The sequence below is a fragment of the Olea europaea genome, chromosome 5, assembly GCF_002742605.1.
Source record: "Olea europaea var. sylvestris chromosome 5, O_europaea_v1, whole genome shotgun sequence".
NCBI classification, from domain to species: Eukaryota; Viridiplantae; Streptophyta; class Magnoliopsida; order Lamiales; family Oleaceae; genus Olea; species Olea europaea.
This window is the reverse complement of record NC_036241.1, coordinates 5,406,487-5,427,369: the sequence shown is the minus strand read 5'-3', so window position 1 is coordinate 5,427,369 and position 20,883 is coordinate 5,406,487. Positions and strand designations below refer to the sequence as shown.

At 35.9% G+C, this 20,883-nt stretch overlaps 2 protein-coding genes across 2 annotated transcripts; one reads left to right on the top strand and one right to left on the bottom strand.

The window, feature by feature from the left end:
• The first annotated feature begins 1,240 nt into the window (after positions 1-1,240).
• On the top strand, positions 1,241-2,610 carry LOC111394162 (CASP-like protein 4D1). Its single transcript, XM_023019929.1, has 3 exons — positions 1,241-1,780; positions 1,994-2,141; positions 2,341-2,610. Exons 1-3 carry the CDS (start codon positions 1,551-1,553, stop codon positions 2,593-2,595), a joined length of 633 nt encoding a protein of 210 aa, XP_022875697.1. The 5' UTR covers positions 1,241-1,550; the 3' UTR covers positions 2,596-2,610.
• Positions 2,611-19,496: 16,886 nt separating this feature from the next.
• On the bottom strand, positions 19,497-20,489 carry LOC111394160. The gene has a single exon (XM_023019928.1). The coding sequence runs from the start codon at positions 20,487-20,489 to the stop codon at positions 19,497-19,499; it is 993 nt and encodes a 330-aa protein (XP_022875696.1).
• Between the last annotated feature and the right edge of the window lie 394 nt (positions 20,490-20,883).

The following is a 20,883-nucleotide window of genomic DNA, read 5'->3' as shown; positions in this document are numbered from 1 at the left end:
TGATCAAGAATACAATCGTATCAATTTTATAATTTCGCAAAATTAACTAAGAACAATCAAAGGAATTAAGAACAAATCCCTTTATATCTTCTTTTGTTGACTCGTTAATGAAGTGAAATTAAACCCACCAATTTTGATTCTATAACCACTTCTTTACTTAAATTAAGAATCAATATCCTTAATGCATGCCAAGCGACTTGATCAATGGATGTGATTTTGCACAAATTATTTTTTGTTCTCTAAATACTTGAGCGGGATGTTTAGCTTTCGAAAATAATGAAATGTCAAATCCATATGCATTTGCAAGAAAATGGCAGAACTACGTGCAACTCGGTCAATGGATGAATTTCATTTTTCAACGCTCGATTGCATTCTTGTTCAATTACTTTACGTATAGGTAAAATAGTTATAAAATATATGAATTAATTATTACCTAAACAGTAATCATTCAAACGCAGTAAGAAGATTACTATATCAAATAATATACTAAGAGATATTCTGGATTTGTTAATAGATTAATGTAAAAATTGACAATTATTAATTTTATCTAATTTTAAATTCACCTATTTAGCTAACCTGAAAATATCTAAGATTTAAAGTAATTTATTCTACACGAGCTGCAATATTATAATAAGAAAACGATCTTGTAAAATATAGAAAACTCTAGTAACCGTTCAGCCATTTAGTATTTTCTACTAGAAGGACCTGTAAACTTTTCGCGGTTTTGATAGTTAAAAATCAATAGGATGTTAAGCTAGCCAATAAATAAAGTTTGTAAAAAAAAAAAAATTACACATATTTTTCCTACACTAACAATAAGTGAAAAAAATTCATTGCAGCAACATTTTTTAAATTCGTTTTTGGTTTGTAGCCTATAAAATTTCTAAACATTAAAGGGTATATTCAGGGGAAATTCCATAGTTTTATCAAAAATCGCTCATCGAGGTTATGCAGTGGTTTAGTTAATAAACTCCATTTTGTCTGTTGAGAGTCTTGGTTGAATTTGAATATTGATATAAGTTTGAAAGCGAGATCTCTTTGAAGCAATTAAAGGTCATTTCATCTACTGGTCTAATTCGTCTAGGCTAGTAACATAGTTTTACTAAGAGTTGGGAAAGATTAACTAGCCGTGTGGTCTTCCATGTCAAACTAGCAACCTCTAATCAGATTGCTGAGTTGAAAAGTGAGTGGCTTTTTTCTCGATGGGCCGTCACTTGCTTCGACAGTCAAACCATTTTGTCACCACAAATTCATTGTCTATTTCAAATGGGGTAATCCCAATTCTTATGTATCATGAATACAATTTTCAGAAAAAAAAAATTAAAAAACTACAGCTAGCTTGGTTGTGTGCTCCAAGTGAGCTGTCAACAAGGCGTCGAACTAAAGACATAAATTAGGGACAAAATGATCAGCAACTTCATGTAACTACACATTGATAATATACAAATCAGAAACTAATAAAAATCATACATATATATAAATCACCATCTGCAATATATTATAAGCATTATCAGCCTTAAACGAGCAGAGTTTTCATTACTTTTCAAAACATGTCACAACCTACGGCACCACCGCAGCCTGATGAGGAGGCACCGCCACAGCCGCAACCAGCACAGGCGCCATCCTCCTCTTCATTGATGGCAATCATAGCTCTAATTCTAAGAATCATCACATGGGTCTGTCTCATAATTTCAACCATCATAATAGTAACAACTACTGCCACAATCATAGGCACTTATCAGACTGTCGAAATTCACTTCAATGATATAATTGCTTACAGGTAATTAAATTGCATTCATCTTAAGAATCACCTCATCTAAAAGCTTAGGTTAAACTTTTAAATGAGTTGCTCTGACGGCTACCCTTCTAAATATGAGTTGCACTTGAATAAGCATGTTGAAAATATATAATTCAAAAAAATGAGTTCGATCACTTTATAAAACATAAGCTTTCCGATAAAATAGTTCGATATCGACACTTACTCTGGATTATGATCGCTTCACAGGTATGTACTAGCTGTCAATGTTCTGGGACTGGTGTACACTAAATTGCAGTTACCATCCTCAATCCGCCTTGTAATCTCAGGAAAACCCCTGTGGAAGAGTCCTGGTTTCCTCGTGTATGATTTTCTTGGTGATAAGGTTAAGAATCTTTCCTCTTATAACTTCATATTTTCGAACACACGTGTTCTCTGCATCATTGATCTTATCTTGTAATTAAGTCAAACGTGAAGAATATATAAGTGAACAGTAGGAAAGAAAGTACATGTATGTTGGATAATATTTAGAAATATGAAATGTTAAATTGATTTTAATTTGCTCAATTTCATGAATCGAACAGGTCCTTTTATCACTATTGGCAACTGGGGTAGGTGCGGCATTTGGTGCTACACTGGATCTCAAGAAAAACCTGGATGACTTAGATGATATCCTTCAAGAAAACTATGACAACACTGCCCTTTCCCTAATTAGAGTAAAACTCGATGATTTTTTCGGCAAGGCCTATGTCTCAGCAGGATTCCTTCTCTTTGCTTTCCTCACCTCAGTAATTTCGTCTGTACTTTCATCTTTGGAGCTCACCAAGAAGACCTACTAATAGACAATAAGAAATCTTTTTAATGATCTATAAGATGTTATACAAGAAGTGTGAATGCATTTCTTTTCATTTACCGTGAAGAATTCTTGGAAGGTCCGGTGGTTTCTGTCATTCCTTCTATAGATATTTAAATTTTGAAAGAAGTTGGAAGGGGTAATTGCCTTGCAGTTACCAAATCTCTCTTATATTTTCTTTTCGTTGAGCTTTGTGTTGAGAATTATAAACCTTAATTATATCCCACCAAAAGCAATCAATTTAAAGAAAGAAAAAAATAATCAAGAACTAACAAAATTTATAGAGATTCGTCTAGACCACATCATCTTTCGCCGCTACAATAATTTATGAAAAAAAAGGTTTACAAGAGAAAATATTAATCATATCTCTTCTAACCTCTCCTTCTCCCTATTTGATAATAATACATAAGGCCTAACGACTGCTCTGTATTTATAAGATAAATTAGGGCAAAACAAAATTTTACAAGGATTACTATTCCTTTATAGAATTTTACAAGAATACAAATTTCTAAATAATCCTAAGTTAAAATTTTTGTCGGGGGGCTATCAATCCCCTTCCAACCCCCACAGCGATCTCATTGCGGAGATCGATCCGTGACTAGCTTCGCAAATTAACAATAATTAGGTCTTCACAATAAGCAGTCTCCAAAACTTAATTTGCCACTTGGAGACTAATTCACCATCATTAATTCCTCTACAGCGGTAACCACTCATTCCTTAACATAGAAGTCCTGCTTAATCGAAACAATCTTTGTCAACATGTCAGCCAGATTCTGACTCTCCTTAATCGAAACAATCTTTGTCAACAACTCATCATTCCTTAACATAGAAGTCCTGCTTAATCGAAACAATCTTTGTCAACATGTCAGCCAGATTCTGACTCTCCTTAATCTTCTCAAGTGTTAAGATTCCATCCTCCAAATTCGATATGATGAAATAATAATGAACTTGTATATGCTTTGTTCTTGCATGATAAATAGGATTTTTAGATAACTGAATAGCGCTTTGACTGTCACAATGCAACACACTATTCTTATACTTGTGACCCAATCCCAAAAAGACTGCAAATCTATCATCTCTTTGCTAGCTTCAGTTATAGCAGCATCTGATCCTCGGTAGTGGAAAGAGCAACTATCTTCTACAACTTAGATACCTACCTAACTATTGTACTACCCAAAGAGAGTGTGTGTGTGTGTGAACCTGCTTAGTACCTTGTTCACATACTCTTCCTGTGACAATTTCTAGACATCATTGTTTTTAATAATTCTCATCCCAATGATATATATATTATTATTATTTTTTTTTGCATCACGCAAGTCCGTCATTGCAAACTCTTTAGATATCTCATTTTTTTCAACTTATATATTCATTACTTGCGAGCACCTATAATCAACATGTCATTAACATATAACAGAAAGATAATATAGGAGTTGTCAAGGTTCTTTACATAACAACAGTGATCCCCTTGACACCTTCTAAAGCGATTACTCATAAAACTATCAAACTTCTTATACCAACACCTTCTTATTATTGAAATCCCTTTACAACCAATCTTGCTTTATACTGCTTACTTCCATCATGTTCTTCTTGTAGGAAATTCAGTGCATGTGGATAAGACCGGGAAATGTTGTCTTTCGTCTCGTCAATTTGAATAATGCGCAATTAAAAGACTCTCAGATGAGGAGGGGGGTCACAACCGGACCGCTTAAATCCCAAACTCTTCTTAGACAGTTTAGGTCTTTTTGACAAAGCCTTTCAATTTTGCAACTATGCAAATCAACAAAATTCAAACAACCGCATATCGAATTTTCACCAGATCATTGAAAGTTTTATTTCCAACAAATAACTTTTGTTCCAATAGAATTTAAAATTCATGAAGCATATGAACAATATATCATAAATTCATGAAGCATGGACTATAAATTTAATACGAAAAATTGCATGAATTAAACAATTGAAACATAGAATTTTAACCCGAGGCCTGTGTTACACACAGTTTCCTTAAAACAGATTCGCCCCTCACCGTCCGTGCTTGAGGTTTAAAACGAGCGTCCGTTTCTCAGGATATAACGGTAAAACCAGTAGCTTTCGAGCACCGCAGAAACCACTCCGACGAACTGAACTAGTGCCTGAACTACACCACCACCAAGAGAGAACTCTATGCAAATGAATTTCTAGTGTATTCTAAACTTGAAAGCTTTTGCTTTTTTTTGTGTGTTGAAATGAGGAAAATGAGTCACTGTTTATAGGCTAGCCTACCATTAATAGCAATGACCTTTGAAGTTCCTCATCTTTTTCCTATGTGGGACAAATTCATTTTTCCCACATAAACTCCCTTTTGAGTGGCACACTTTGAGCCTCAATTTCTCATTCACCCGAGCATCAACTTTGGCAAGTAAGTATATGATTTCGATGTACTCACGGAGGAGAACACAAATCAACTTTCATCTTCCAAATTGAACAACCGGGTCCCACTCAAAACTCGTGCCAAAGTCGGCCAATTTTTCCAACAATCCCCACATGAATGAAAATTGAAAGCGACTCATGCATGTGACACATGACGACTTATGAATGTGGCACATGACGACTTGGTGATATAGTTCAACAGTTGAAACCTGCATACGATAGGTAGGTGTTACCCTTTGAACCTTCGCTTGTGAAAGCATATTTACTTCACTGGCTGACCAGTAGACGCGATGTCCTTGAACTGTTCTACCGTTTGTGTAAACGATGATACACTTCACACAAGATTCTTCCTAACACATTTCAGTTCTCATTATTATGTTCATTTTGGTCATGAACATACGCCTGGTTCTGTGAGAGTTCACAAGAATTGCGCCCCACATAATTCCCTTAGAAGCGGCCCCACTTCTCTCTCACATAGGTGATTTCTTATTACAAGTAACCCGCATTACTTGGCTCGATTTTCGACGCATAAGAATCATTAAAAGCCTATTGCTTATCATCCATCTTTACGGGCATCACTGTCGCATCACAGGAATGGACATGACGTAATATCCCCACAGTGATTCTATCAAGTCTTTACAATTAGGTTGTCCCTTTGAACCTAGATCTTGGGATCTCCAGTCAACTAGGTTGGATTTTCCTTTGTACTAACTTATCCATTCAAGGGCTTAAGTCTCATTCCTTTCAATGATTTCTCAACTAACTCTCTCTTTAACCCTTTGGTTAGCGAATCCGCAATGTTATCCTTTGACTTTACATAATCAATAGTGATAACTCCAGTTGAGAGTAGTTGCCTAATGGTATTATGTCTACGACGTATATGTCTAGACTTACCATTATACATATTGTTCTGTACCCTTCCAATTGCCGATTGACTATCACAATATATGCAAATTGTTGGCACGGGCTTTGACCATATTGGAATATCCTCTAAGAAGTTGCGTAGCCACTCAGCCTCTTCACCACTTTTATCTAGAGCTATAAACTCAGATTCCATAGTGGATCTGGCTATCACTGTTTGTTTAGAAGATTTCCATGATATAGCTGCACCTGCCAAAGTGAACACAAATCCACTCGTGGACTTTGAGTCTTTTATGTCGGATATCCAATTAGCATCACTATATCCTTCAATGACAGCTGGATATCTGCTATAGTGCAGTCCAAAATTATGAGTATATCTTAAGTACCTTAGTACTCTTACTATTCCTTTCCAGTGGTCAGCTCCTGGATTACTCGTGTATCTACTCAGTTTACTGATTGTGTAGGCTATGTCTAGTCTAGTATAGCTCATTAAGTACATTAGACTTCCGATAACTCTCGAGTATTCTACTTGAGAGATACTTTCTCCTCTGTTTTTAGACAGATGTTGACTAGTATTTATTGGTGTTCTAGCCAAGCCAGTATCATCCTTATGAAATTTTTCTAAAATTTTGTCCACATAATGTGACTGACTTAGAACAAGCCTATTTGATGTTCTTGAGATTTTCACTCCAAGTATAACATCAGCTAAACCCATATCTTTCATGTCAAACCTCGAGTTTAATATAATTTTAGTGGATTCAATCATCTTATTGTCACTGCCAACAATAAGCATGTCGTCAATGTAAAGACATAAGATGACATATCCGTCTTTAGTGTCTTTGACGTATACACATTTCTCACATTCGTTGATCTTAAATCCACTCTCCATCATGACACTGTCAAATTTCTCATGCCATTGTTTTAGTTCTTGTTTCAAGCCATACATTTACTTCACCAATTTACACACTTTCTTTTCCTACCTTGGAGACGAAAAGCCTTAGGATTGTTCCATATAGATTTCTTCATCTAAGTCTCCATTCAAGAAGGCAGTCTTAACATCTATTTGATGTACTTCAAGATTTCGCAAAGCAGCAATCGCAAGTATCATTCTAATGAATGTTATTCTCGTTACTGGAGAATATGTATCAAAAGTAATCAAGGCCTTCCCGTTGTCGATAACCTTTTATTACCAACCTGACCTTATACTTTTCAATAGTTCCATCTGTTTTCATTTTCGTTTGAAAATCCACTTGTAGCCTAGTGGTTTACTTCCTGGTGGAAGATCCACTAGCTCCCATGTATGATTTTACAAGATAGAATATATTTTACTTTTAATGGTCTCTTTCCATTGAGGTGCTTCCGAGGAGTTCACAGCCTCTTGATAGTTTTGAGGTTCACTTTCTAGCATATAGGTCAGAAAATCCGGACCATAAGATTTTTCTGTCCTTTGCCTTTTGCTACATTTAGGTTCAACCTCAACTTCCTCTTCTAGTTCTTGGTCCTGACTATGTTCAGTCATAGTCTCATACGTCCGTTTAGAAGAACTTGCTTCTTCTTCGGACCTGCATGGAAACACATGTTCAAAGAATGAAGCATTTCTCGACTCCACTATCGTGTTTCTGTGTATATCTTGGATTTTAGATTCATACACGAGAAACCGATAAGCATTACTGTTATGTACGTATCCAATGAATATTCAATCTACAGTTTTCAGGCCTATCTTCACCTTCTTTGGTGTTGGGATAGCCAGTTTAGCAAGACACCCCCACACTCGTAAGTATTTATAGGAAGGCGTTCTTCCTTTCCATAACTCATAAGGGGTCTTCTTCATTTTCTTTTGGAGCACCTTATTCAAAAGGTAATTTGCTGATAATACAGCATCCCCCACATGTTCTGAGATAATCCAGAACTTACTAGTATCGTATTCATCATCTCCTTTAAAGTGCGATTTTTCCTTTCAGTAACACCATTTTGTTGCGGTGAATACAGTGTGGTGGTTCCATGTATGATTCCGTGTTGTGCACAGAATTTAGCAAACGGTGCTTCATACTCACCAACTCGATCGCTTCTTAACACCTTAATTTTTTTGTTAAGTTGATTTTCAACTTCATTCTTATAGAGAACAAATTTCTCTATCGCTTCATCCTTACTTTTTAGCAAATACACATAGCAGTATTTCGTGCTATCGTCGACAAAAGTAATGAAATACTTGTTGCCACCTCTTGTTTGTACAAATTTTAAATCACATATATCACTGTGAATTAAATCAAGTGATTCCGTATTTCGTTCAATTGACTTAAATGACGACCTAGTCAGTTTTGCTTCAACACAAGTCTCACACTTATGTTTAGAATCAACATGGAATGCTAGTATGCATTTCAAGTTAACTAGCCTACGTAAAGTATCATAGTTAACGTGTCCTAGTCTATTATGCCACACATTGGAAGACTCAAGCAAGTAAACAGAAGCATTCACTTTATTATTCATTTTTGGTTTAACAACCATTACATTGAGTTTAAACATTCCATCGGAAACATAACCTTTTTCGACAAGCATTCCACTTTTCGACAAGATGACCTTGTCTAACTCAAACACAATGCGAAAACCATGCTTATTCAAAAGTGACCCGGACACAAGGTTCTTGCGGATTTCCGGCACATACAGTACGTTGTTGAGAGTCAGCTCTTTTCCCGAAGTCATCTTTAGAACCACTTTTCCTTAGCCCTTGATTTCAGAAGTTGCTGAATTTCCCATGAACAACTTCTCTCCATTCTCAATTGCTTCAAAAGCAATATATAACTCTTTATCAGAGCACACATGTCTCGTAGCTCCGGTGTCAATCCACCATTCTTTTGGGTTAGAACCCACCATGTTCACTTCAGAAATGACTGCTGCGAGACTCATTTCCGACACATCATGTGCCATGTAGTCAACCACATTTGCTTCTTTCTTCTTCTTTGTCAATCTGCACTCTGAAGATTTGTGGCCTACTTTATCATAGTTGAAGCACTTCCCTTAAAATTTCTTCTTATGAATGCCCCCTTTTAGTCCCAGCTTGATCCCTTTTCCACCGGATGGCCCAGCTTTGGTTTTGTAGTTCTTATTACCTTGACCATGTTCAACAATATTGGCCTTAGCCGCAATAGGATTGAACCACTTCTTTTCGGAACTCTTGTTGTCTTCTTCAATTCGAAGTCTAACAATCAGTTCTTCAACGTTCATTTTCTTTCGCTTGTGTTTCAGATAATTCTTGAAATCTTTCTATACGGGAGGCAATTTTTCAATGATTGCAGCCACTTGGAAAGTTTCACTCAGAATCATCCCTTCAGCATGAATTTCGTGAAGAATCACTTGGAGTTCTTGCACTTGACTGATTATAGTTTTGGAGTCCACCATCTTATAGTCCAAGAATCGGCCGACGATAAATTTCTTAGCCCTGGCATCCTCAGTCTTATATTTTCGGTCCAAAGACTCCCACAACTCCTTAGCAGTTTTCAGGGTGCTATACACATTGTATAGCGAATCTGCCAAACTGTTCATGATGTAATTCCGGCATAAGAAGTCTGAGTGTTTCAAAGCATTAACAGCACTGATAGCTTGAACATCTACCTCACCCTCTTGGAGTTTTGGAGGACTTTCAGTCAAGAATCTCGCAAGATTCAAGGTGATCAGATAGAACAGCATTTTCTGCTACCACCTCTTGAAATTCAAGCCATTGAATTTCTCCGACTTTTCCCCATGGTTAACTGGAACATTAGCCACATGTTGGCTCACAACACGACTTGGCATTGGAGCCACAGTCTGTGCCATAATAGAGCTAGGCCCTGCAGCCATAGTTGCACCCACAGCCGAACTAGGCCCTACACTCATAGTAGAACCCACAGCCTGAGATTGGGTACCTTCAGCTTGGGACACATCCATGTTAGAATCTATGTTGGTGGAACCAGTTGCCATTTCATCTTTCGAAAGAACCAAATAACAAATTAGTTTCCACAATATAACAAATATAAGAAACTAATCAGTTCAGAGATAATCAATATAGGAAACCAAATTTTCCTTTCTGAAAATCTGTTTTAAGCTTGTAGGAAATTCAGTGTATATGGATAAAATCGGGAAATGTTGTCTTTCGTCTAGTCAATTTGAATAATGCGCAATTAAAAGACTCCCAGATGAGGAGGGGGGTCACAACCGAACCGCTTAAATCCCAAGCTCTTCTTAGACAGTTTATGTCTTTTTGACAAAACCTTTCAATTTTGCAACTATGCAAATCAACAAAGTTCAAACAACCGTATATCGAATTTTCACCAGATCATTGAAAGTTTTATTTCCAACAAATAACTTTTGTTCCAATAGAATTTAAAATTCATGAAGCATACGAACAATATATCATAAATTCATGAAACATGGACTGTAAATTTAATACGAAAAATTGCATGAATTAAACAACTGAAACATAGAATTTTAACCCGAGGCCTGTGTTATACACAGTTTCCTTAAAATAGATTCGCCCCCTCACCGTCCGTGCTTGAGGTTTAAAATGAGCATCCGTTTCCCAGGATACAACGGTAAAACCAATAGCTTCCGAGCACCGCAGAAACCACTCCGGCGAACTGAACTAGTGCCTGAACTACACCACCACCAAGAGAGAACTCTATGCAAATGAATTTCTAATGTATTCTAAACTTGAAAGTTTTTGCTTTTTTTTTTTGTGTGTTGAAATGAGGAAAATGAACCACTGTTTATAGGCTAGGCTACCATTAATGGCAATGACCTTTGGAGTTCCTCATCTTTTTCCCACGTGGGACAAATTCATTTTTCCCACATAAACTCTCTTTTGAGTGGCACACTTTGAGCCTCAATTTCTCATTCACCCGAGTATTAACTTTGGTAAGTAAGTATATGATTTCAATGTACTCACGGAGGAGAACACAAATCAACTTTCATCTTCCAAATTGAACAATCGAGTCCACTCAAAACTCGTGTCAAAGTCGGCCAATTTTTCCAACACTTCTTTTAACCAGTAAACTCATTTATTCTACAAAGCTTTCTTTTCTTTTATTAGCTCTGTCAATTGCAATATCCGATTGGATAATAATGAGTCGATCTTATCCCTTATAGCTAACTCCTACTTGATTGACTCATTAATAGGTAAAGCTTTATTATAACTTTTTGGTTCACCTCTAGCCTGTAAAAGTCTAGTAATTCTATTGGATCTTCTGGATGGAGTCATAGGGTGTCTTGTTGTACTTCTAAAATTTTATTTTCACCATCAGCAGTCTCTAACTCAATCATTAGAAGATCTTTTAATGGAATCAACTTAGATTTATTGACTTCAATACTTGAATTTTTAAGGTCTGTCCCCAACCTGTCCTTATACAGAATATTGTCATTGAAGATCTGTGTCTACGATGCACCATATTTTTGGATTGCATGAACATAATTGAATTTTTGTTCATGTGGGGTTGTTGGAATTTGGTTTAAAGATTGAAAATTTTGGCTAAGTATAAACTTGAAAAGTAAATTTGTGTCCATTTCGACTAAATGTTCGGAGTTGATCCAACGGTCAAATTATAAAAATAAATAGACTAATTTGTTCTACTTGTTGAATAGATCGTCGTAGTTTGTTTGAAATCTTAAAACCAATACCGAATGAATGAAAACAGTCTAGTTCAAAGTTGGGAAGAAGAACGAGGAGAAAAAGAGGAAAAATCATATAACACTCCTGCTTGAGCGGCGAAGTTGTCCCTCGAGCGACAGGCTAGCAGTGGACGAGTGAAAAGTTCATATTGTAAATATATCACTGGTGCTTGAGCGAGATGCCAGCAACAAACTAGCGACAACAAGAGATGCATCCTTCTTAAAGTTTACTGAGTTTTGAGGCATGTTTCTTTACTCACAGCCTCTCATCTTTTATAAATAGGACCTTTTGAATGTCCATTATGCATCCAATATCATTTGCATTGAGCATTACGTCAAATCTCTGTCAAAAACTTTCCAAAAATCATTCCAAAATTAGTTTCTTGTAGAGAGAAAAAATTTGGTTTGAGTTTGTTGATTTCCCTAAGGTGGAGGATGGGTGTTTCTTGCTTTTAGCGTCGGTTTCGACTTGAGAATGTGTTTCTTCAACATCCGCTGCACAGATTAAGATTCTTTCCATTTCCTTTTGCAATAAAGGGGCTTATTTTGCAAGATTCTTGGATTTTTATTCACAGAAATAGGTCAACTTAATCATGAAGCCAACTTTATCTTACTGGATTGACTGTTGACTGCAACTTTTACTTGTTACATTGAAAGTTTAAAGCAGCCATCTACTATAATATATTTCTACTTTGGTAGAGAAAAAAAATACAAATAAAAAGAGCAAGCAGCCAGCAGATCTATTGAATCAGAGATTGCCGACGCCAATGATTATTGAATCAGCATTCTCAAAAATTATACTTGGTCAACTACGCGTCCTACTACGTTCATAAGAAACTTTACGCAATTATATCTTATGATTTTTTAAGATTCATGTTGGTATAAAGAAAAAAAATACAAATAAAAAGAGCAAGCAGCCAGCAGATCTATTGAATCAGAGATTGCCGACGCCAATGATTATTGAATCAGCATTCTCAAAAATTATACTTGGTCAACTACGCGTCCTACTACGTTCATAAGAAACTTTACGCAATTATATCTTATGTTTTTTTAAGATTCATGTTGGTATAAAATAATTTGTTACATTTATTTTTAGATTTTATATAAATTTATTTTATTTATTATTTATTTTATTATTGTTGTTATTGTTGTTCAGAAGATGTATGTCGTTACGAGTTTTTTTACCAACTAAACTACCACATCAAAAATTCCGTTATTTATAGTTTTGTGGTTCTTGTTGCTATATACACAAAAGGATAATAAAATGGCCCATGAGATAACCTCTTTTGTGATTTTCGTCCATTTGCTAGTTCTTTGACTGATTATATCCATATATTTTTATCACTAACTGTTTGCAGTGATTTAAGTTAGTGTAAAATTCCTCAGGGAATCACTAGTTCAAGAGCGTATTATAAGAAAATGAAATTTAGTAACCTCCAGAAATAGTGAGCAGAGAGAAAATGTCTGCTTCTTAATTGATATTTTCTGTAACATATATATAATAATCTTGAACTTTAATTAAATGTTGAGTGCCTGCAATTTCTTTCTGGTGGTTCTTCTACGTTGATTTATAATGTGACAAAAACGTGATTATTTAGGATAAATAAATTAATGAGCAATAAATCAAGATCATTACGATTCTTTCAACAAGATAAATGTTCTTGGGAAAATATATAAATATATATTAGTACCTCATATGATGACAGTTCTCTAAAAAAATATAAAAATTATTTAACCTTTTTTAAAATATATAATTAGAATCGTAAAGAAAATTTGCATTATGACTACATTAAATAATCATAACTCAACTTTTAAAATATCGGGGCACCATTGAAAGTGTATTGCTTAGATTGATGAAACCATTTAGAAGTAGATTGTCAAGTCGTCATAAACACCCAACTTGTTTAATGCAAATTGAATCAGCAATCTCAGCATGGTTAAATTGTATTAGGTCAACTATGTATCCTATGTCCATAAGAAAGTGTATGCATTATGTTTTCTTTAAAATATTCATTTTGATATATTTTTCTTATATGATAATTTATTATATTTATTTTTAGTATTTTTGTAAATTTAATTTATTTATGTTTTGGTCAAGAAAATTTGTGTCCTCATTTTTTTCACCAACTAAACTTCCACATCAAAATCTCATTAATTGTAATGCTGTGGTTCTTGCTACATACTCTCGAGTGCGGAATAATTTCTCCAACGAACTAACCTCTTTTGTAATAAATTGGTCCATTTGCTAGTTCTTGGATTGATTGTATGATCTATCTATTTTTATCATGAACTGTTTGCAAAGATTTAAGTGCGTATTATAAGAAAATGAAATTTTGAAACCTAATTTTCTCATCTGGGAATCACTAGCAGAGAGAAAATCTCCGCCCCATAATTGATTTTTCTGTAAAAATATATTTAATGACATTATAAGTCGAGTGCCCGCAATTTCCTTCACATTTAATATTATAATAAAAAGACCAATTTTGAGGTGGTCCTTCTAAGCAGATGCATAAAATGACAAAAACGTGGTCATCTAGCATAAGTAAATTAACGAGCAATAGACCTAGATTATTACGAATCTTACAACCAGTTGAAATATTTTGTGGCAAAAAACTGAATGTGTGTTGTACATATACATACACACACATATATATACACGTGCACGTTAGTTGATTATTTTGTCTACCCACGTTTTCCAAAAAATATCTATAACTACTCATCTTTAAAATTGACTTTTAAATGTAGATTGCCTAAGTCTTCATAAAATACAAGACGCAAGATATTTACAATTTACCATCCTTCTCACAATATTGAGTTGGGTGATTTCACAGAGTTAATCTTGTACTTAATGCGGCCATCAAGAGTTCATCTTGCTCGACGTTTGTAATTCTTAAAAGATGACTACCTTGATACTAATTGTTACCACTACATTATTCATTTGCTATATAAACGATGAAGTGCTTTTAGATATTAATTAATAAATTTAATATTGAATTTGTTTGTAGCTATTAATCGAGAAATTTAATATTCACTTTATGATGCCGGATACAATATGAAAATTATAAAAGAAGGGGAAAGGGGAAAGAATAAGAGAAATGAGGGGGCAAACATGTCACGACCCAAAATTTAAAGAATTTGAAGCGTTACCAAAAACATTTATTTCTTAATTAAATAAATGATATCAAACATTCTATGGAAAACATAATTAACTGAACCATGTTTCAAACATTAAATTTCAAATTTAACATGAAGATAAAACTGAAATAACGCAAAGAAAAATAAATAAATAACACTTCCTAATCATGTTACTCAGAATTTATTTATCTTGAATTCCATAATTTCTGGCATCACAACTCCACCGCATCACCCGCCAACCAACGAACCGTTCTAATTTGTGAGGAGTAGGGAAAGGGGTGAGTACATGAAAATACTCAGTAGGATATATAAAAATTTATGGTGCGATCCCGTATAAACATTTTAAAACATGCATTAGAAAAATCATACCGTCTCATATCTTTAAAATCCGGTAAGAGCTCATATCATATTGTTGTACCGGAATGGCTATATCATTCACATTATAACATATCATATCATAACTTCAACTTTCATGAGTATAAAATTCATCAGCACGAAAAAAATATTTAAATGGGATATAAAAACACTGCACCTCGTAATCCTACCTTGTTGACTTGCTTAAATGTTTGGAAGGCAAAATAAGATTCACGTTCCAAAACTTTTCCAAATTCTCTAACTATAGACGTGAACAATTGTATTCCGCCTCGTACGTGCAAAATTAGTTCTGTATGTTCTGCCGTGTAATTGTATATATTCTGGGGAATTACTCCAATTTCTTGCTGTATGTATTTATCCTCAAAAATCTCACAGATTAAGTTGTTATGAAACTAACTTATCACAACCGTGTCCCACAATTTAGATAAGGATTGGGTAAAAGAGTTTCCGTGGGATTTGCAAATCTCAATAAAAAAAATTTAATAATCATAAAAGAAAGAATGAAAGAAAGAAAGACTAACTGTAGTTTTAATTAAATCACAAATCCTAATTAAATTAAAAGATTAGTTTATGTTTAATTACCCATACACGTGCCTACTGCCATATTTAAAATCAATAAACCACTTAATAAATTACAAAAAGAACATAAATCCTTAGAACTACAATATCTTGGGCTAACTCATTCCAAAATAATTTTTTTTTTCCTCGAGCCTAGTATACGTGATTACTTGCGAGCTATCCAACAAGTACAATATTGATATACTTATTGTCGCCCCGTCAACATCTACATTTTAACATCCAAAAATAATGAAGTTTACTTTATATATATTTTACTCCCTAAACTTCTAAAATATTAAAATATAGCAAGCATAAATTAAATTCTAATTTATGAAATTTTGGGACATTACAATCTCCCTTCCTTAAAATATTTTCGTCCTCGAAAATTTACGTTGGCTAATCGAAGAGCTCTGGATATTTGGTTCTAAGCTCTTCTTCCTTCTCCCATGTTGACTCTTCTCGTCCATGATTTCGCCATTGCACTTTGATCAGGGGAATTTCTCTGTTTCTGAGTTGGTGTACTTTTCTTTCCAGAATCATCATTGGAATTTCTTCATATGATAGATCTTTTTGTACCTCCAAAGTTTGGTAACTTACCACATGATTGGGATCATGAACATATTTTCTAAGCATCGAAACATGGAATACATTATGCACTGCTGCAAGTTCAAGTGGTAAGGCAAGTCAATGAGCTACAACACCAGTCCTTTCGAGAATCTCGAAAGGTCCAATAAATCGTGGTCTCAACTTCCCTTTCTTTCCAAATCTAAATAAACCCTTCATTGGTCCTACCTTTAGAAAAACCTTGTCGCCCACTTGAAATTCTAAATCCTTTCTTCTACTGTTAGCATAACTTTTCTGACGGTCTTGTGCTGCCTTTATTCTTGTTCTAATTTTATCAACTACCTCAACTGTTCGTTCAATGATTTCAGGACCCAAAATTTTGCTTTCCCCGACCTCGTCCCAATGGATAAGGGATCTGCACTTTCTACCATAAAGGGCTTCAATGGGGCCATACCTATAGTGGCTTGAAAACTATTGTTGTGAACAAACTCTACTAAAGGTAGGTGTATTTCCCAACTCCCTCCAAGATCCAGAATACATGCTCTCAACATATCTTCCAGAGTTTGAATGGTTCTTTCTGATTGTCTATCCGTCTGAGGATGATAAGCAGTGCTAAATTTCAGTTTCGTCGCCATGGCTGTCTGCAAGCTTTTCCAAAATTTTGATGTGAACCTCGGATCTCTATCTGAAACAATGGTGACTGGAATTCCATGCAATCTGACTATCTCTTTGATGTATAACTGTGCGAGCTGTTCCATATTGAAGTTTACTTTGATGGGTAGAAAATGGGCTGACTTTGTTAGACGATCCACCACTACCCAGATAGCATTGTGACTTTTTGCTGACCTTGGGAGGCCTACCACAAAGTCCATCGTTATGTGTTCCCACTTCCATTCTGGAATATCCAACGGTTTCAGTAGCCCTGATTGCCTTTGATGTTCTGCCTTGACCTGTTGATAGATAATACATTTTTCAACGAATAGACCAATTCCTCTCTTCATGTTTCTCTACCAAAATGTACCTCGGAGATCTCGATATATTTTCGTACCACCTGGATGTGCCGAATACGGAGTAGAGTGAGCCTCTTCCAATATCTCATTTCTTATACTTTCATCTTTAGGTACACACAACATTCCTTTAAAAGTCAATACTTTATCGTAGATACCTCAAATCCTATACGCTTGTTTGTACCAATCTCAGCTTTAATCTTCTGTTAAAACGGATCCTTATCCTGTGCTTCTTTAATTCGATCCCGAAGAGTGGGTTGAATCATAAATGCTCTTATTCTTGCTGTAGTCTGAGTTGGCGGTGTGATAACTTCCAATCTTAGTTTCTCAAAGTCCCTTATCAAGTGTTCTTGCACAGTAGGTAAAACTGCTAACTGCGCTCCCGTCTTTCTGCTTAAGGCATCTGCAACTACATTAGCCTTACCCGGATGGTAATGAATTGTGCAGCCATAATCTTTCACTAACTCCAACCATCTTCTCTGCCTCATATTCAGTTCCTTCTGTGTGAAAAAGTATTTGAGACTCTTGTGGTCTGTATAAATTTCACACTTCCCACCATAGAGATAATGACGCCATATCTTTAAGGCGTGAACTACTGCTGCAAGCTCCAAGTCGTGTGTTGGGTAGTTTTGTTCACACTGCTTCAACTGTCTCGAGGCGTAAGCAACTACTTTTCCATGTTGCATCAGTACACAGCCTAAACCTTGTTTGGAGGCATCGCTGTAAATCACAAATCCATCAGAGCCATCTGGTATCGTCAATACAGGAGCTGAAACTAGTCTCCGCTTGAGTTCTTGAAAACATTTCTCACATTTTTCTGTCCACTGGAACTTCACCCCCTTTCTCGTCAGCTGGGTCATCGGCCCTGCTATCTTTGAGAAGCCTTCAATGAATCTTCTATAATAACCAGCCAATCCCAAGAAACTGCGAACTTCACCCACACTGCTCAGCCTTGGCCAATTTGTTACTGCTTCTACTTTTGTAGGATCTACTTCGATTCCTTGGGTGGTGACCACATGACCAAGGAAACCTACACGATCAAGCCAAAATTCACACTTCTTGAATTTGGCATATAATTTCTCATTCCTCAAGGTTTCAAGTACTACTCGGAGTTGTTCCTCATGCTGTTTCTTGTCTTTGGAGTACACGAGTATGTCGTCAATAAATACTATGACGAATTGGTCTAAGTATTAATGAAATACTCTGTTCATGAGATCCATAAATACAGCTGGAGCATTGGTCAAACCAAAAGGCATGACAGTGAATTCATAGTGTCCATAACGAGTCCTGAAAGCAGTTTTTGGTATATCACTTGCCCTGATTTTCAGCTGATGGTACCCTGACCTCAAGTCGATCTTTGAAAACACTGTAGCACCCCTTAACTGGTCGAACAAATCTTCTATTCTTGACAGCGGGTACTTATTTTTTATGGTCAAATCGTTTAATTCCTGGTAGTCAATACACATCCTCATACTTCCATCCTTCTTCTTCACAAAAAGTACAGGAGCTCCCCAAGAAGATACACTTGGTCGAATGAAACCTTTCTCCAACAACTCTTCTAATTGTAACTTCAATTCTTGAAGTTCTTTCGGTGCCATTCTGAACGGGGCCTTAGATACTGGCGCTGCTCCAGGGATTAAATCAATTGTAAATTCCACTTGCCTACCTGGTGGAATGCCTAGTAAATCTTCTGGGAACACATCTGTAAAGTCTCGCACGATATTAATATCGTTAACAGTCGTTTCTGTAAGTTGAGAACCGATAATGTTAACTAAGAATCCCTGGCATGACTCCTTTCTTAACATCTTCTCCGCTTGTATAGCTGATATAAGACGAGGTAGGGACTTGAACTTTGCTCCAAAGAAACGAAATTCTTCCTCTCCCGGTTTGTGAAACAATACTTCTTTCTCATGACATCGAATGGTCGCATGATTAAGTCCCAACCAATCCATGCCCAAAATAACATCGAAATCTTTCATCTCCAAAAGGTATAAGTCTGCTTGTAATATTTTCCCATCAATCTCTAACTTCATAGCCTTAGTCATCAGATTTGTACAAAGACTTCTTCCTGAAGGGATGCTAACCTCTAATTCATAATTCGTTTTCACACATGCAAGGTTTTACCTAGCGACGAAGGATGTAGAGATAAAAGAATTGGTAGCCCCAGAATCAAAAAGTACGTAAGCGGGTACATCAGATAATAACAGAATACCTGTTTGTAATTATAGTGTTAGACTAGCAACTAAGGGACAGAGATAAAATAATGTATGGTCATAGGTAAAAAGAACATAAGCACGTATGTTGAAAATATTAATGGTAAGATACCTGCAATCACATTCGGATCCTACTCCGCCTCATGTTGATTCAGTGCAAAAACTCGAGCCTTTGCTTTCTTATTCTTGTCTTGATCATCATCTTTCTTCTTTGGAGGCTCTATGCAGTGGAGAGCAATGTGTCTGGGCTTACCACACCGAAAACACATGTTCTTCCCAAGTAAACATTCACCTCTGTGGAGTTTATTACACTTAGGACAGGGTGTAATACTCCCACTCGTCCCACCAATACGAACTCCTGTGCTTGGCCTTTTATTGTGCCAGTTATGTCTGTTCTTACTTTGATCACTCCACTTCCTTTTCCCCAACGACTCCTTGCTCTGCTGGGCATACTGTTCAAATGAGGTCCTCTGATATGAAATAGCATGAGCCCTCTCCAACATTTCACGATATGAGGTGAAACGATGGGACATAATGATCATGCCGATCTCAGGGCGCAGTCCATTCTCGAACCTCCTAATCTTCTTAACTTCTGTATCCATCAAGTGCGAGGCATACCTTGAGAGCTGCTCAAACTGTCTTTCATAATCAATAAGTGACATGTTTCCCTGTCTGAGCTGCTGAAATTCTGATTCCTTGAAGTCCCTCAAAGCCCGTGGGAAATATTTTGCCATCACTTCATCTTTAAACTGCTCCCAAGTCAGATTGCGTTGCTGCTCTTCCGTCCTTGTACGTGAAACAGATTCCCACCAGTGACCAGCTGTTCCAATCAACATAAATTCCGCGCATAATACTTTCTGTGCATCCGTACAAGCAATGTGTCGAAATATGCGCTCCAGGCCTCTTATCCACTCTTCGACAACTAGTGGTTCAGAATTACCGTCAAAAGTGGGAGGCTTGTACCTACGAAACTGCTCAACCACTGAGACAGCTCCAGGGGCAAAACGTGGTGCATTCTGCTGTGGCAGTACATTTTGTGGTTGTGGTGCTTGATTTTGCCTGCTCAACTCTTGTACTGCTCGTAGTAAATCGCGCATCAAATTCGTATGAGTAGGTGATGCCATTTCCTAAAATTTAATATGAAGTTACGATCACATTTCAGCACTAAGTCTATCACGTTATACTTATTTTTATCATAGTACATATCATCAATTTAGTGGGGAAATAAAGTGCATGTCTTAAAGATTTAGAAGTAGGCAATCTAAAATATTGAAATTATTGAAAACATCTAAGTGCATTCATTTTCTTACCCTTTTACATACCTTAGAGTCGTTGGAGGGTGGTTGATTGGTGGTCGTTGAGTGCCAAAGATCATTCATATATTTAATAACTTTAAATTATCATTATCGTTAAATTCATAAATTTTCATAAAAATATTAACATTTAACAAATTGCACAATGAAACAATTAAACATTTTATTACACGTAACATTTAAAACGTGTAAAATCCAATGTTTA

Coding starts and splice junctions, on each gene's coding strand:
- LOC111394162 (XM_023019929.1), top strand. CDS start 1,551: ATGTCACAACCTACGGCACCACCGCAGCCTGATGAGGAGGCACCGCCA. Junction 1,781..1,993: donor AATGATATAATTGCTTACAG/GTAATTAAATTG, acceptor CTCTGGATTATG/ATCGCTTCACAGGTATGTAC. Junction 2,142..2,340: donor ATGATTTTCTTGGTGATAAG/GTTAAGAATCTT, acceptor TGAATCGAACAG/GTCCTTTTATCACTATTGGC.
- LOC111394160 (XM_023019928.1), bottom strand. CDS start 20,489: ATGGCATCACCTACTCATACGAATTTGATGCGCGATTTACTACGAGCA.